General features: G+C 31.9%; 1 protein-coding gene across 1 annotated transcript; it reads right to left on the bottom strand.

Moving 5' to 3' along the window:
- Positions 1–5,257: 5,257 nt before the first annotated feature.
- ABCG28 (ABC transporter family protein) lies at positions 5,258–15,949 on the bottom strand. Its single transcript, XM_022297185.2, has 15 exons — positions 15,293–15,949; positions 15,101–15,177; positions 13,834–14,112; positions 13,190–13,253; positions 12,946–13,092; positions 12,734–12,768; positions 10,753–10,826; positions 10,216–10,516; positions 9,489–10,101; positions 8,859–9,155; positions 7,576–8,064; positions 7,182–7,330; positions 6,212–6,501; positions 5,560–5,693; positions 5,258–5,469 (listed from the first exon to the last, which is right to left on the bottom strand). Exons 1-15 carry the CDS (start codon positions 15,574–15,576, stop codon positions 5,313–5,315), a joined length of 3,390 nt encoding a protein of 1,129 aa, XP_022152877.1. The 5' UTR covers positions 15,577–15,949; the 3' UTR covers positions 5,258–5,312.
- Positions 15,950–17,477: the final 1,528 nt, after the last annotated feature.

Raw genomic sequence — 17,477 nt, 5'->3', positions numbered from 1 at the left:
GGCTTTCTTAATAAGGAACAACCAAGCTATGATACTATACCTAACCAATTTCCCTACCACAGGACAAAGCAGGAAAGACGAAGAATCGATAAGTTCTACTATTATGTGAAGATTATAATGAGATCTTGTTAGAATCCATATAAATGAATTAAATTTACCCAATCCATTAACTTAAGCTTTTGGGTTGAATGATGGTTTATTCATTCTGAAGAGATCTCTCTCATTTTTTGCAACGACAGCTTCTATACTTACAATGGGATGATTGTCTAAACTTTCTTTGGTGTATCTCTCACACACCCTAAAGAAGAACTCTGGTTGCTCTCTTGATCTCTTCTCACTTCTCACTGATAGTTCACATTGAAAAAGGAAAAACTTTGTTTACGAAGGATTCCAGACAAGAGAAAACTCGAATTTATGTACTTGTGTTGTATTTCTGTATGTAGTGTTACAATCTCTAATGCATAATCCTCTTATGTTTATCTCGAATGTAAATTTTAATTTAAGAGCATGTGAGTTTATTCTTGAATTAATGAGATTGATGCCTTCGCCTTATTGCTTGTCGAGAAGAATCATTCAAGTCTTTGGCTCTGAGCTTGTTGAAGAATCTTTGAAGTATTCGCCTTTGCGCTTGTTGGAAAGTCTTGGGCTTCGAGATTGTTGAAGATCTTCGGCTTGTTGATGTTCTTCAACTATGTAACTTGTTGAAGTTTTTCAGCTTGTAGCTTGTGAAGTTATTTGGTTTTGTAGCTTGGAAAGTTCTTCAATTTGTTGAAGTTCATAAACTATACAGCTTGTTGAAGTTATTCGACTTGTAGCTGGTAAAGTTCTCCGATGGTTCTGAATGTCCAATTCTTCTGAATCCTTCTAATTGTCCCAAACGAGGTGTGACCCAATCTCTTTTGATGGGTCTTATATGGGCCATGGGCTTAGTGAGTTTGGACCCAATCTACTTATGGGTAGATTCAATTAGTTGATATCATCAGACAAGCAGAAGAAAAAAAACAAAATTAGTTTAGAACATGTGTAAATTTAAGATTAGTCTAAAATATAATTTTAAATTTGTGATGTGACATTTAGTAATTGACCAAAATTTATCATTAAACAAACTTCATTTTAATAAGAAATGTCTGAAGGCTTTGTTGTTTGTGCGAACTAGCTCTATGGCCTTATAAAAGTGGGCTCCATGGCCCTCCAAAATCGAAAGATACTTCTAGTAGTAAATAGAGCTGCTGTTACATTTGTAAGCGAGTATAAACACAAAGTTCTACATGAGTTAGGGTACCATTAGCAAAGTCTTGAGGGTTATGTCTAAAGTGGACAATATCATACTGTTATGGAGATATTTGTAGATACGAGGGTACCATTATCCTTAACCATATGTCTTCCCCACTATAAAAACTATCTAACCTGTTCCTAAACTTTTAATTGCCTGTAACTTTTAATTTTTGTCTCTTAATAAAGGTTAAATTTAAAAGGAGTATAATGCTTAATAGTGAGAATAATGCTTAAATTTAAAAGGAGTATTTTGCTGTTCTTCTAAGAATTTATGATAATAAATTAAAGAAAGAAACTCTTAAAACTAAAAGCAAGAGAGAAAAGAAAAAGAAAAAAAAAGGGTGGAAGGTACAGCAAACGGCCGTTTGGAAATATGCTAAGCTTGTCAACTACCGGGGGCCCTCTACAGACGCCGTTAAATTGACAGGCAAATACATGATCCATAAATTGATATTTTCATCGCAAAAAATTAATAAAATATACAAAATATCAACAAAATATCACCCAACGTTAAAATGTCAAATAAATTGTTAATTTAAATATTTTTGTAATCTTTCTACATCAACATTTTTATAAAATTGAAATTCCGATATTTCTACAAATATTGACATTTAAAACTTTAGTTTTAGTTTGGAGCACATTTTCCGATGTATATTTTAGTTTTTAGTAGATTTAATTATAAGCTAATTACTATTGCAATTATACTTTTTTTCTCTCTATCTTTTCTTATTTTTTTATTTTAGGTCTTAGATTTGGTAGTAGTTGGTTCTAATGTCTATCTATGATGGGAACTAAAGTCAATTGTAAAATAATAATAATAATAATAAAAATAGAAACCCCCTTCATAAGAAAAAATGGCAGTATTTATTTGTAATGTCGTTTATTTATGGGTGAAATATGACTCCAGGAAGATTGTTATGTGATAATTAAGGAGACATGTTGTTCAAACAATAGAACTCAATTAAGACATATTTTAATTTGTTCAAGTAAAGTTAACTCAATTGTTACGATGAGCATGCCCTAAAGTATTGCAAAGTCCTAGTTTCCAAATTCGAGTAGGATACAATTGTCAATCAGTAACAACCCAATTTTATAAATCACATTTTAACTTACTTTTCACTGTACTTTTGTAACTCTCTGTTGACTTGTCTATTAAAATTTATTAGACAAACATCGCATCAATACGAATCAAGTCACTTAGACAATTTCCATCTATTTTACACGTATTCAAATAAAAATTAACCATATATAGATACCATTACTCTAACTGACTTTCAACGACGTAAATGAGATCGACCATCGTAACATTTTTCATAAGCCAAAGTAATGTACTTTTTTTTCCTATATGATCTTAGACAAGAGAGATGGATATGAACTTAGGTTGCAAGGCCAAAGCCATACAAAAATATATGGACAAAGGAGGGTATGGTATAGCCTATGGGCATCTTCATAAAGTGTTGATATTGGTGCCTTAAAACAGTGTCCATTTTTGTACAAACAGTTCTTGTTTACTCAATGCTCCAAAAGATGAAAATTTTCTGCCCTTCATAACTTTCTAAATTTCTTGGGAATGTAAAATGGTTAGGCTTAATGTCAATAGGCCACATCTCATTATTACTATTATTTGTTTAGTTATAAGTTTCGTTATTTTAAGAGTCAGTGTTTCTATTTAACTCCATGTACTTTTAAAAAGTTTTTTATGTACTTAACTCGCTACTTTTTAGTCGGATATATATGTATTAATCAATTGATCTATATTCATGTTGTGATCAAATGTGTTTTTAACTTTTTTTTTATTTTTAATTTTTTTTATAACAAATGTGTTAACTTAATGCTTATGTGACAGGCTAATTATATTATTTAAGGATTATGTAGTGAGTTAGTGAAATTTTGTGGTGTAAACACTAATTGGCAAAAACTATAGGAATATATTAGACGCAAATTGCAAGTTAAAGAGTATTTTTTTTTAAATATACAAAGTGCGAAGATCTATTATATAAACATTTAAGGTATATGGACATTGGATAAGATGTATTCAATTTTAAAGGGATTTTTTTATTATTATTATATAAGTATTATGAAAGGTTGAGATTCGAACTCATTATCTTTTGGTCGGAGATAGATGCATTAACTAGTTAAGTTAGGTTCAAGTTGACATCAAATTTGTTAACTTAATGCTTACGTGACACTCTAATTATATTATAAAATTAACTATAAGAATATATTAGATGCGCAAGTTAAAAGAGTTATTAACTCTTTCTAAATATACACAACTCTAAAAGTTCCAAGATCTATTATAAATATTTAAAGCAATTTTAAAGGGAAAATTTTGTTATTATATTACTTAAAGTAGACTTTTTTATACTAACTTTCCTAAAAAATTACTTGTCTACCCACCAACTTTAATTTTGATTTAACTCATTTTTAATGGTAAAAAATATAAGTGGAATCTACTTATCTATTTAATGCAATAAATAAGTCAGAGGGCAAGTGAGGTGAAAGTTAAGTAAAATTCAACTAGAGGTGTAAAAGACATATTCCCAACAAGGCATGTAGCTTTAATTGATATATTTTTCTTAAGGTTGAACGTGGTATTTTTGGATAGTAATTTAAACGATATAATTGAATATAAAATGAATTGTGATATTGGTAAAGAGAAAAGAGTTCAAAAGAGTAGTAAATAGAGCACACTGTAGAAAGATTCAAAGTGGGAAACGAGAATGGCAGCTAGGGTAACACAACATAAAAATTAGTGAGAATTGAAAATTATTGAAATCTAAAATAATCCTTGACCTATTGGGAATGAGCGATAAAGTAATGACAAGATGAGGTGCTCCAGCCATCTACAGTACTCCACTAGTTCGCACCGAGCAATACTGTACTTGTATTGTTAGCTCGCGAGAATCGTACCTCTTAGAAGAATCGCTCGAGTTTATCAATGATCTTCAATGGCTCTCGTTTCTTTACAAGGTCAACCTTTGCCTTAGGATTAGTTCATGCATAACACTTGGCTCTTGTTCAAAGAGGAAGGCCCAACTGTGAGGTTTCTAACTAATAGGCTAGGCTGAAATTAGCCTATATATCTAGCTTACACCCACTCCTTCTTTTGTAACTTAATCTCAATTAATTAATTTAATTAATTGATGTTGTGATGATATTAAATGGACTTGGAACTAATTAAAATTTATCTTAGTGTTATAAAGATTAAAATTATCAACACAACAATAAGTTAAAACAAGGAAGCCATAAAAAAATAAGAAATAGTTTAATTTTTCAATTATTTGAAATGGGCATGTAGGTTTTATTTTAATTTTATAGTCCAATTGATTGAACGACCTAGATTTAATCTATAATTTATTAGCTAACTAAGATTTAAAAATAAGTAAGATTTATGTGATGCTTATATATGCTATTACTACTCTCCTCTTTACCAAAATTTTAAAAGAGTTAGAAACAAAAATTTAAAAATTACCAAATATTTAGAAATTATTTTTAACAAATAGAAAACTAAAAGAATAAAGGTATAAATAATTTTCATAAGGTTAATTTTAAAAATAAAAAACAAAAAAACATAATAGGTTTGCAAGTTCATTTTTTTTACTTTGAATATAATACGTAACTTTATTTTAACATATGAGACTACATCCTAATCCTTACAAGTATTTCTCCAAGACAAATAAGGTAGAAAAGTTGATAAAACCACTAATAACACATCTTCGAAAGAGATATTGCTCGAATTCACACCTCTATTCTATACCGGGTTTAAATTCTCGTGGTAGATAGTTTTCTAGTAATATCATTTTATTAAGTTCTCAATAATGTTAAAAGTTCACTTGTTAGGTCTCGAGTTTAATATTTGTATTAGAATGAAGAGGGTGGGTGATATGCATGTGTATCATGATTAACCTTCACGAGGTCTAAAACATTCCAGCATGATTAGATATATCTATCTCTAGCAATTCCTCGACACTCTTTCAAAAGCTAAAAACATGTCCCCATTTCTATGTACAAAAAAAATAATGTTAGTTTACAATATTTTACTTCTTTTGGAAAATTACCATACAAAAGAAAGCAGCTCCACGGCTAAGTACTCCTGTAATAAGGAGATAAACTAAACATTTGTACCAGTTTTTGAGATCGTAATGACCTTTCAATAGAGAAGCACATCGTGTTATCAACCATACTCCGTCGTACCTAAGAATTGGAAACAAAGAAATTTCAACATACCAAAAGAAGAGAGAGAGAGAGAGATATATATCAAGAAATGTCAATATTTGAAGTTACCTTTTAGCATTGGCTATCACAAAAGCTTCCAAAGCCCACTTTGTGTAGCAGAGGTCACTTATGGATTCTACAACTTTGTTGTTATCATTGTTAGTTGCAATTAGTGTCAAAACAACTGGAAGAAGTACTGACCACTGCAATTCCACATAGCAAACCATTAACAGGTTATTAATTTATGCTTTAATCTTAATTTTTTATTTAGTGTTTATACTTGTAAATATCTCGATATCGATCGAAATAATGCTTGAAATCTAGTCTAAAGTCATGTTTTTCAACTTATATGACTTGTCATACCGATACTTTATGAAAAAAAAAAATATGATCACGCCAATCAAACTTATTTGCCACATCAATGAATATCGTATAACTTTTGCTACGTTGGACTTCAATGAAAGTTATTTTTAGATTTGGATGAAAATGAATTTTTTTTTTTCATATGAAAAATGTTAGTAAATGAATAATGAAATTAAAAAGGGTATTTTTTTAATAAAATTTTAAGTGAAACATTCTGTTAGTTTTCTTTTGAAAGCGAGTCAGTTAAAAATAACTTTTTTGTTTTCAAAAGACATCCCGAACTCCCTATTATCCAAGATTAGAGAAAGAAATAAACTAGTGTAATGATGAGGGAAAATGCAAAAAAATTTCGACTCACGAGTTGGGCAGGGCCGGGTTCGAGGAAGATGGCCAATGCATAGGCAATTCCAGTGACACAATAAACCAGACAAACCAAGATTATGTAATTGTCTGTGATAGAAGATCTGGGATTGTTGAAGAAATAGAACATGGAGAGGTAAACAACAGGCTTTATGATTGTGTTGAAATGGTCAATTGTGTCCTTTGCAAGAAAGTAGGCCAGGCTGCTCATTCCAGAGGCACTCTCCCTCCAGTAATGCAGCTTGTCTAATGCAAATGATCTCAAAGCTGCAATCTTGCACAGCAGGGCTGAAATTAAAAACGAAAAAAGAAACGTTAGATTATGAATTTAGTCTCTAAACTTTGAAGACTGTGTCTAGTAAATCCTTGAACGTGAAGAAATGTTGATTATGTCTCTAAACTTATACTTTCGTGTCTAATAGATTCTTGAACTTTCTAACCTATTAGACTTTTTTTTCTCTAAATCTACGAATTCATTGAACAAAGAGTTGTAAGGTAAAGATCCTATAAAATACAAAATAATAGGTCCATGTATTGTAAGAAATGTTAAATAGGTTAGGAACGTATGGACACAAAATTAAAATTTTAGGGATCTATTAGACACAATCCTACAAATTTAGGGACTAAATTTGTAATTTAATATTAAGTTTGATCCCTGAACTTACTGGGTTGTGTCTAGCATATCTCTAAATTCTAAAAAGTATTTAATAGATCCATAGATTTTAATTTTGTGTGTAATAGATTTCCAAGATTTTAAAAGGTGTATAACGGGTTCTTGAACTTTTAATTTTGTAACAACCAAGCCTCCAAACTTTCAATTTTGTGTCTAATACCCTTTCTAAAGTTTGGGACACATCGGACACAAAATTGACAGTTCAAGAACTTATTAGACACAATCCTCAAAGTTCCCGGATCAAATTGATCAGATTTCGAATGAATTGAATCGTAGATAGAGAGTAAAAACTTACAGACAGCTATGACAGTGTATGTATATCCAAGTGAGCCAAATGTTTCATCGCTCACTTTAGCAAGAGTTCCTAAACATATTCCGGCAAGCAATAAAATCAAGAAATCTACAGCCTGTGTTCTGGCTTCCCGAAGCCTCTGCTTCCCAACCCTGCAAATAAATCAACACCCATTTCAAAATGGAAAACTTCTTCCAATCAATCAATGAAATAATGTAAAGTTTCGACAAAACTGAAGACCCTCCTCCTTGACCCACCGTATCAAATTAATAATGACATTGTGTTGACAATTGGGTTAGATTGTTAGAGTTTGGGTTTGAATTTCTCATAAAATAAGAAATGAGAAGCGAGAAACGAGAAACAAGAAATGAGAACGAAAAAGGAGAATAGAACATACCTTCCAAGGAAGTACTTGTATTGTTGGGAGACACCAGGAGTTTTACGGTTAGACAAATCACTAGACTTCAAAAAATTGAGCTGGATAATGTCTCTCTTCACCCCAACAGTATGCTTAACATCCTGCCAAAACTCTCCAGCAAACGACTGCGACTCGGCAGAGCTTTCACCAGCTCCTCCATGGCTTGAGTTTTCTGCTGCCGAAGCCGCCATGCCCTCGATACTCTGCAGCATATCCATGGGGACAGGGTACCCATTGTGGAGCATCCATCTCACTGGAAGTTGCTTGTAAGTTATGCCCGTGGTCGTGGTTGGCTTCACCATGCCTTCCAAAATGTCTATAAAATAGTCTGGTGGGTTGACTCTTTCTGGGACTGTGATCCCAAGGCTGGCGAAGTACTCTTCCACTTTCTTTACTGGCCCATGGTACACTGTTAATCCTCCCTTGGCTAGAAGGATCAACTCATCAAACATTCTGAACAACGTGTAGCTGAAGCATCCAACACAGACAAGACAAGAGGGGAAAAACAGACGTGTTATCTATCTTCAGCTCATAAAACGTTTCAATTTAGTCTCTTCTCTTGTGTTTTCACATTTATTTTTTAATCATACGCTTTCCTCAGTGAATATTAAAATTAGCTCATGATAAGCTTACTTGTTAAGATACTTGGTAAGTTGACAGAAATTAAAGGAATCAAGCTATCAATGAGAAGAAAAGTTGAAATTCTGCCAATTAGAAACTTCCCTCTCTTGGGTGCCTAGGTGGCCTAATCCATCTGCTAAATTTCTATTGACTCACCAAGTACAATGCCATTTGAGTTTATCATAAGTCAATTTTAATATTTACCATTAGGAAAGTTATAATTGAAAAATGTTAAAAATTTAGGGACTAAATTGAAAAAAAATACTCAAAGATTGAAGAATGTTATCATAAGTCAATTTAGTTGGCCCATATTTTAAATATAGGTTAAAAATTTATGGATTGAGCTTAATTTTAATTTATTTCCTAAAGTTCTATAAATTTCAATTTGGTCAATAGATTTGGTCAAACCTCACACGTTGTTCCTAATACCTAACTGAAAATTCACCCGTCTACCTCTACTTACTTTTTACTCAGCTTTAAACCTTAACACAATAAGTAAAATAGAAAAGACGAGCCTATTATGCACACAATATAGTAACAGGACCAAACAATAGGAACTAAATTAGAAACTTTTAAATCATAAGGACCAAATTGAAATTAAGCTCAAACCATACGGATGAAGTCCGGTAAGAGTTGCTTACCTCGGCTGGTGAACAACCATGGAAATGTTGACTCCTTCAAGCGCCTCACGTCTGAGTGCTTTAAGGAGTAACTGTGAAGATGAACTGTCAAGACCAGAAGTTGGCTCATCCAAAATCAGAAGAGAAGGTTCCATCACCATTTCCAATCCAACATTTACTCTTTTTCTTTGACCACCGGAGATCCCTCTCTTTTCCACTGTCCCAACAAGAGAATCCCTTACTGGCTGTAGCCCTAAAGATTCAATCACTCTTTCAACTACAAGCACCTTCTCTGGTTTGAGCAGATCAGCTGAAAGTCTACAACAACAACAACAAAACCAGTTTAAAACACACAAACCATTTCAATCCGTCTAAACTAATTTAACGTGAGTTTGGAATGACTTTTTAGGAGAGTTAAAAGTGTTTCCCTACTGACTGGACAACAATAAATTTCCTCCAGTATACCAAAGAATAGAAAATATAAATCTTCTCTTCTCTTTTGCACTCCTCTCTCTTGCCTGTGAGAAACTTGAGGACAGAGGAAGATTCTTGTTTCCTAGTTAGTAGGGAAGTCTTTGTCCTATCAAAAGTGATTTCACTTTAAAGCAGTTTAAAAAAAAAATCAGTGTAGAAGAATAAAAACAGACATGCCTGCATCTTGCACTAAACCAGAGGTTCTCCTCCACCGTCAAGTTCCCATGCACAATATCATCTTGTGGCACAAATCCAATAATTTTCTTATATGAATGAATTGACTCCGCTTTTCCATTGATAAGAATCATACCAGACATGGTACACCCAGTCACTTTTCCAGCCAAAGCAGAGAGAAATGTTGTTTTTCCAGCCCCGGATGGACCCATCACAGCAGAAACTCTACCAGGCATTATTTTCCCAGTAACACACCTCATCAAATGCTTCTTCTTCCCTTTCAAAGTGAGAGTCAAATCCTTAAAAGCAACCTCAATCGTGGGCCTTTTCCTTATCTCAATATCAATATCATTTGCCATTGAGATGACTCCAGAAAACGTCAAATTCTTGTTCTGCTCCTGCAGGGCTTTCTCCTTCTCAATTTGACCATATGCATACTTGAATATCTGGCTCTGTGTGTGCAATTGCTTCCCTTTTGGTGCTTGCTTCTTAATGTTTTTATCCCCTATTTCTAGGTTGAAGCCTTCTTGGTTATCAGGATCATCCTCAATTGCATGAATCATCTTCGTGAGGTCACTCTTCCCCTTCTTTCCTTTCGATGTTGTAGATGATGCTCCTGTGTTCCGTGATATGGCAAATAATTGGAGTAAATATTGAGAAACAGATACGTAAATAATAAAGTTGAGAGAACAAACTTGTAATTTAATGGTATTAAAATGATCAAAATTACCCATTGGCAAAGGTCCTAAGGCAGCATCTGTCCCAGGCTTGGGTTGGACAGGACCTTTGGGTATTTCTGGCGGCTGTCTTGTGGATTTTCTGCGAGAGAATGTGCGAGAGAACTGTTCTTGTAGCTCAACTGCATGTTTCTTTGCAACGTCTTTTGCAGATTTCCATTTCTCACGGGCTTGTGCTGTTTCTCTTACACTTTGGACTGCCTTTTCTCTAGATTTTGCTTGCCGTCTCTCCCGAGTTGAGAGAACTTGATCGGAGCAGTTGTAGATAATGATCAGAAGAAAGCTTAGTCCAGCCTGCATTCACACATGTGACGTATCAAAACCGAAAGTGTGTATATATGAAAAGTTATAACGTCAAACTTCGATTCTCCCTATGAAAATCTCTGGCTACGCCCACCAAAATCTAAATGGTCGGAATGACAAAAGGAACAACTTTATGAGGTTTCGATTATGATGTGATAGTCCAAAATTTCACAAACTTGAATTTATGATCCATAAAAAATATACTGTTGAGATTAAAAGCCACTTACAAATAGCATGACACCATATGCAGTAATATTTTGATTGGCTGACTTTGGTGTACATGTTGCCATCCGAAAGCATTCTGCAATTATCATAAAGATTAGAGTAAGCACACAAGCCATGGATAATGCAAAAGGTTTAGCCACTTAATTATTCGAGATGCTACATCAAAAAACAAACCTAGTTCTACCATCTAATAGGATACATGCATACTATTACTATGTAAACAAGGATGAAGCAAAGAGCGCATGCACTCCGTGCAGGAACCCCTCCTCTCATGGATGCAAAGTTAACATAGATGTGGCTTGCAACGTGCAGGAATTAAGGAATTGAGTTAATTGGGATGAACCCACCTCAAATTGAGGAATCATTCTCTTCCAAAATATGGAAAATTCTATCCACTCCCATAAAAATTATAGTCAATCTCATTTCCTTTCCTTATTTTGTGGGAACCACGACCTTTTATTAATTACTTTATAACTTTATAATTTTTCTCTTTCATCTTTTTATGTAGGACCCGCGAGCTTTCCAACAAGGAAAAAAGTAGATGTCTTGGGTTATACTCATTAGAAATTATTAATTATTTTGTAGCTTTACAACTATACTCTTTGATGGGAAAATTTTTGCTACTGCAAGAGTATAAATATTTCTTTCATTTATTGCTTATAGTTTCATATTAAAAATGACGTGGAGTCCACCAACGTTAAAGAATTGTTGATAAGGTAAAATTCAAGTGTGAACAAAGGGAGTAGTTACTCCTATACTAGTAGAAAATTTCCCTTGGTTTTTTTTCCTAATAAATAATTATTACTTAATTTGTTAAAATAGAACATTATTATTATTATTTAAAAAATAAATAAAATACAACATTAATATTTTTCAACATATACCAATAAAATCAATCTATATTTTTGTGAATAAATTTTATGCTAATAAAAGATTACAATAACTTTTTAGCTTATGTGATTTTATTATAAAATATTGCAAACTTCTATTAATTTATCAATTATTTAATTTTAGTTAGTTATTATTAATTAGTATAAATTAAATTGTGAAAACAGGATTCCTTATATTAATAAATACTAACAATAATCTTACTTTCAACATTTAATTTATATTAACTAATAACCAATAAAATTTTTAATAACTGTAACACTAATTATTATTCTAATAAAAATATATTAACCTTTTTTTTGTTATTTTAATTAGTTATTATTTATCAATATCAATTAAATTATTAAAATAAAAAATATTACTGCAAAATAAAATAGCAATAAATAAATTAAAATTTATTAAATGTTTTTTTAGTACATGTGTGGATGAGAATTCATGTATGAGAATTCGAACTCACAACCTTTTGGTTGGAAATAGGTATCTCAACCGATTAAGCTATGCTCGGGTTGACAAAATTTATAATATGTTATTGTTCTCTTAATTAAAAAAATTATATTTTCATACTATTTAATTAATATGTTTTTAATTAGTTAGAAATATAAATGGGTACTCTGGTAACGTCCTTTTAATTCTGATTCTATATAATTTTTAGTAAATAGCATCCCTGTTCCCCTATATTTTATTCTGATTCATTTTTGTTTTAATTCTTTGTCATTCTAATTTTTGACGAGAATGGGGGCATTGTAGTATGATATTAATTTGTGCTAAAAAAAAAGTAGGTTGCATATAAATACAAAAAAAAAAAAAATAGGTTGCATATAAATACAAAGAAAGGGAGTTATACTTATTGGATTATAGTTTATATCCTCTCTCTATATATATGTATAGTAGTTTCCTAAAAAACCGAAAAATGGTTTTCATCCATTTTCATCTATATTTGATATCAATAAAAAAAATCAAATTGTTAATACACCTATCTAAGTCGTGAATTCGAATCCCCACCCCATATGTTGTACTAAAAAAATAAAAATAAATATAAAAAATTCAAATTTAAAGAAGAAAAAATAAAATACTTCAGACAATAAGAAAACTTACTTTGTTGAGAAGTTGAACCTGTTCTACAATAATACCTACAAAACAAAAAAACAAAAACAAAAACAAAAACAAAAACAAAAGAAAAAACATCATATACATGAAATTCCAGAGAGTAATCTGGAGAAATGGCAGCAGAAAAAAGTTTGAAGTTAAAAATATATATATGTGTGGTGTGTGTGTATGATGAGAAGTTGTAGGATGTTTATCAATACCCACTACTGCAAGGAAGTTTTTGGACAGTAGAAGGACAATATGATCCTGCTGAGCAGAATACCTCACTGCTACTCAAAATATCTGCCCATACATCTGCTCCTCCACAGGTGTGATTTACCTTGCCTGGTGGCAGCTGATAATGATAACTACAACACGAAAAAACACGAACAATATAGATATGTACGCACCAAAAACAGAAAACAGAAAACAGAAAACCGAATGATGTTGGAAGGAAGAACTTACGGTTCGCAAACCCCGGTGGTTTTGTTCAGCTTTGCACGTGGGCAGTAAGCACCCAATGGACAAGCTTCAATGGGGTAAATATGGAGAATGTGTTAGGACAAAAAGTGGGATGGCTGAGAAATTTCTCTCTTTGTTTTTAAACAAACAAGAAGAAGATATTAGTTTGTACTTTATTTATTTAATTGTTTTTGTAGAACATAAAACAATATTCGTGGTCAAGAATTCAAATGAGTTAGGTTGAAATAAAAATGTTGGTGAAATTGTAAAAACCTATGTTCCGTTTTAAAATTGGCTAAGATTTCAAAACTAACTTCTAAAACAAAACGTAAAATGGCTATTAAATGGGGCGTGAAATATAAAAAACATATGTCACATGCATAACATGTGCAATCATATAAAAATTTTTATCTTTACTTTTACTTAGTTGAAAATCGTTCTCATTTGTAATTTATATATAATATACAGTAAAAACTTATTTAAACTTCCCAGGACAAATAAATTTTTTACTGCATACCATATATAAACGGGTCTCGAGCGAAGAGACCCGTAGTGTATTTTTTACGTCAGAGACCAAAATGAACCAAAAATCACTCGGCGAAAGCGAAAGGAAGGTAATTAAGGAGATGGAGAATAGTGATACTTACGAATCATGCAAGTGATGCCATGGGGGCAGAAGAAACCTTCACAACAGGGGAGGCATCTCTTAATTCTTTGAGGGATAACTTTGGAATTATTGAACTCAACTTTCTGGCCTTTTCCAGAGCTGCAAGACCATCCTGGCTCACACCCAGAAACCCATGAAGACAAATTGCAGTTCTTGTTTGGTTTCAGGTAATTTGTTCTCTTTGACGACGCCCCGCTGCTGAAGTAACTGTCCAGGAAAAATTTCACTTCTGCTGCTGTGCATAGTCTCGTCAGAAGATCTGAACAAACACTACTAACTTCCATTACTCACAATCACAATATCCGCAAATTTACCCGTACCCTACCTAATTCCCATTTTCTATCTTGTTTCTTGTTTTTAGTTTCTATTTTTTTTAATAAAGTATAGAGGGTGCAATTGTTTTTTTGACGCAACTATTCATGTTTCTTAATTCTCGTTTTTCGTTTTTCGTTTTTAACAAATGTTGGTTGTCAAATGGCTTGAATCTCAATCAAATTGAAAATTGAGAAAGAAAAAAACTGGAACTTTATCAAATGGGCTAAGTTTCTTGTTTCTTATAATTTCAGAAACATATATAAATTATATTATATCATTCTTGACTTATAAAATGGTAAATAAATATTTAATTTTAAAAATTATTTTTTATATAAAAATTTTACCTTTTTTAAATTAAAATTTAAGAGAACGAAAAACAAAAAATGGTTATTCAATGCGATTTAAAATTCTTTAAATAAAAAAAACAATAAATAAGAAACAATTACCAGTTTTTTTTCAATTTATTAAAAAGAAAAAGAAAACGGAACGTTAGATTATCGTTTTCCTGCTTATTGATTCTTGTTTCTATTTTTTTCATTGTGTCGGTAATATTTCTTGTTTTTGTTCTTTTTGTTCTTGGAGAAAAAAAAATTAGAATATATTTAGTAATCATTTCTAGTTTCAAGAGTTTAAATTCTCTATGAATTCTAACAATTTACTACTTAATGTTAATTTTAATCTAATCCCTGTGGTTTTAAAAGGTTTAACAAGGCCCAACCCATTAAGGACCAAATTTTAAAATTAAAAAACAAAATCACAATTTTATGTGAGAATTAATTTTTAGAAAATAAAATATTCAAAATTATTAGGTTATATTTTAATTAAAAAAAAAGTATTTATTAGACAATTTGCAGAAAAACTGAGAACAAAACAAGAAACGAGAACAAAAAGGAATTTAAAATTTAGCATTTGGCTTAGGATGTGAAGTTTACCTTTACTCTTTCTAGCGCAAGTTGAAATGAAGGTGGAATTACCGGTGAAATTAAAGGCTCCATCCCAATCAACATTCCTGCAACGAAATTCAAAATTTTCAAAAAACGAAGAAGAAGAAGAAGAAGAAGAACAACTCCTCCGATTGAAATCGCAAAACGAAGATGATAAAGGGAAAAGAAGAATGAACTAACGCGTCGGCAATGCAGAAACCGAAATTCTTATTGATATCATCCTTGAAGATGGCGGTGAAATTCTTAATCCGATCGTTAACGAGCTCGGCCAAGATGGCGCCGGTGGCGGAATTGACGCCGGAATCATCTCCATAGTCGTAGTCCTCAGTGTAGTCCTCAGAGTAGTCCTGAGCCCGGACGGAACAAAAATTGGTGGAGCAAATGAGGACAAGGAAGAAGCAGAAGCAGATGGCGATCGGAAATTGATGATCGAGCGTCGTCTTGTTGCGGATTCTGCAGCTCATGGCGAAACCTAATTAGAAATGCGGAAGAAACGAGGGTTCGATTTCTGATGGAAATTAGGGCTCCGCGATGCGATTGGAATGGATCGAAATGAGTTTTGTGGAAGATCGGAGAGGGAGAGAATAAGAACAATGGAGGATTTGGTTTGAGGAGAAAATGGAGGTTCGAAGATTTTGGTTATTTTTCGGAGGGGAAGAAACGGCGGGGAGGAAGTGTTGGCGAAGTATGAGGAGAGAGATAAGACCGGACGACATGTCGGTTTGACGCCGCGGTTGAAATTTGAAAATCAGAAGAAAAAACAGAGATACTCGGTGGTGAATTAATTGGAATAATGCCTATTTTCTTTTCCTATTTTTGGATGTGCGAAAATTGAGGAGTTTTGGATATTTCTAAATGTTGTCAAAATTTGTGTACAAATCTATGGGTTTGATTGATATGGTGTGTTGTGTTTGGGATGGATTTTTGAAATTTTTTTTTAAAAAATATATATCTTTTTATTTAATAAAAATGCTGTTAAAATAGGGACCAAATTTAGATATTTGAAAGTAGGGACGGGTAATAAATTATAATAAATTTGAATATTTATTATCAAAAATAATAAAATCTCTAGACTAATTTTAAGATTTATTAGTATATGGATTAAAATGGAATAAAATATAGAAATCAAAATGGCATTTTAACTTAAAATTATAATGTAATATTTTACAACTATATGAAATTTTACTTGGCATGTGACATGTGTTTCTATCATTTTTCAATTTCCTTTTAATCTTTCAAAAGTTTTAAATTCATTTTTTGTGTATTGGATTTTTCTATCCGGTATTTAATTAGGATGCCATTAATTACATATTGAAAGAAGGATGTTTCTAAATTAAAAAATAATATATATATATATATATATTAGTAATTTTATAAGGCAATTTGTTTTTATAACATAACATAATGATAATTTAAATAGGTCCATTTTCAGGTAAGTTACCATAAACTACTCAAGAATGGGTTTTTTTTTTTAATAATAATAATTATTATTATTATTTAAGATTGAACTTGTCTTATTTTTGAAGTTACAATATTACAACTCAGAGTAATAGCTAGGTTAGGACTTTAGTAACGATTTTGTAGGAAATATTACATGAGTTAAACGGTATAAAATCAATAACTTTTTCGGGCTATATATATATATATATATTTTTTTTTTTTGGGACGAGCACTATGTTTTTAGAATACCAGTTTATATTAGAGTTTTGTCTTTTGTAAAATCGCCAGACAATTCTCAATGACTTCCCCTCCAACAACATTCTTTTTTTTTTAATAGAAAAATCTCAATATTGGTTTCCTATTATTTTACCTAACCAAAAGTTGGACTTTAGTACATAAATCAATTTTCCCGTACCAAATAGAAAAAAATATGTAAAGAGACTTTTTTAAAAACCAACTCAATATTCTAGCTTAACCTTCTTCTCTTTCGAAACAACGAGTAGTCCAACGAACTATAAAGCTAATCAACGAAAACTAAACCTAAGAATGAAGCAAATGAGGATGAAAATGCTACTGGGGAGATTCCCTTATATAAGGCCTTCAAAAAGGTTGAACTTCCCACCAAAATAGGGGGGAATGGGTTGGGATTCTTCAAACAAGCTCTTTTTGACTTGGCTACACGATTTTGTTCCATTTAAACAAATATGAATTGACTCCATTGTCTTTCATTCAGTGAAACCCTAACAACGCTCATGCAATTCTCTTTTGGCTGAGCTGCTCTTTAACCAATTGATTTATTCAGCTCCATCTTATGCAAAATTGAACCAAAACAGGAGAAAATAAGTAGGAACTTGAACAATTTTCATCAACTCAAGGAATTAAAACATGTTAATTTACTTTTCTACTCAATTCCTCATTTCTATAT

The sequence above is a fragment of the Momordica charantia genome, assembly GCF_013281855.1.
Source record: "Momordica charantia cultivar OHB3-1 chromosome 3 unlocalized genomic scaffold, Mcharantia_2.0 BLBB01000003.1, whole genome shotgun sequence".
NCBI lineage: Eukaryota > Viridiplantae > Streptophyta > Magnoliopsida > Cucurbitales > Cucurbitaceae > Momordica > Momordica charantia.
This window is presented reverse-complemented; position numbering and strand designations above follow the sequence as displayed.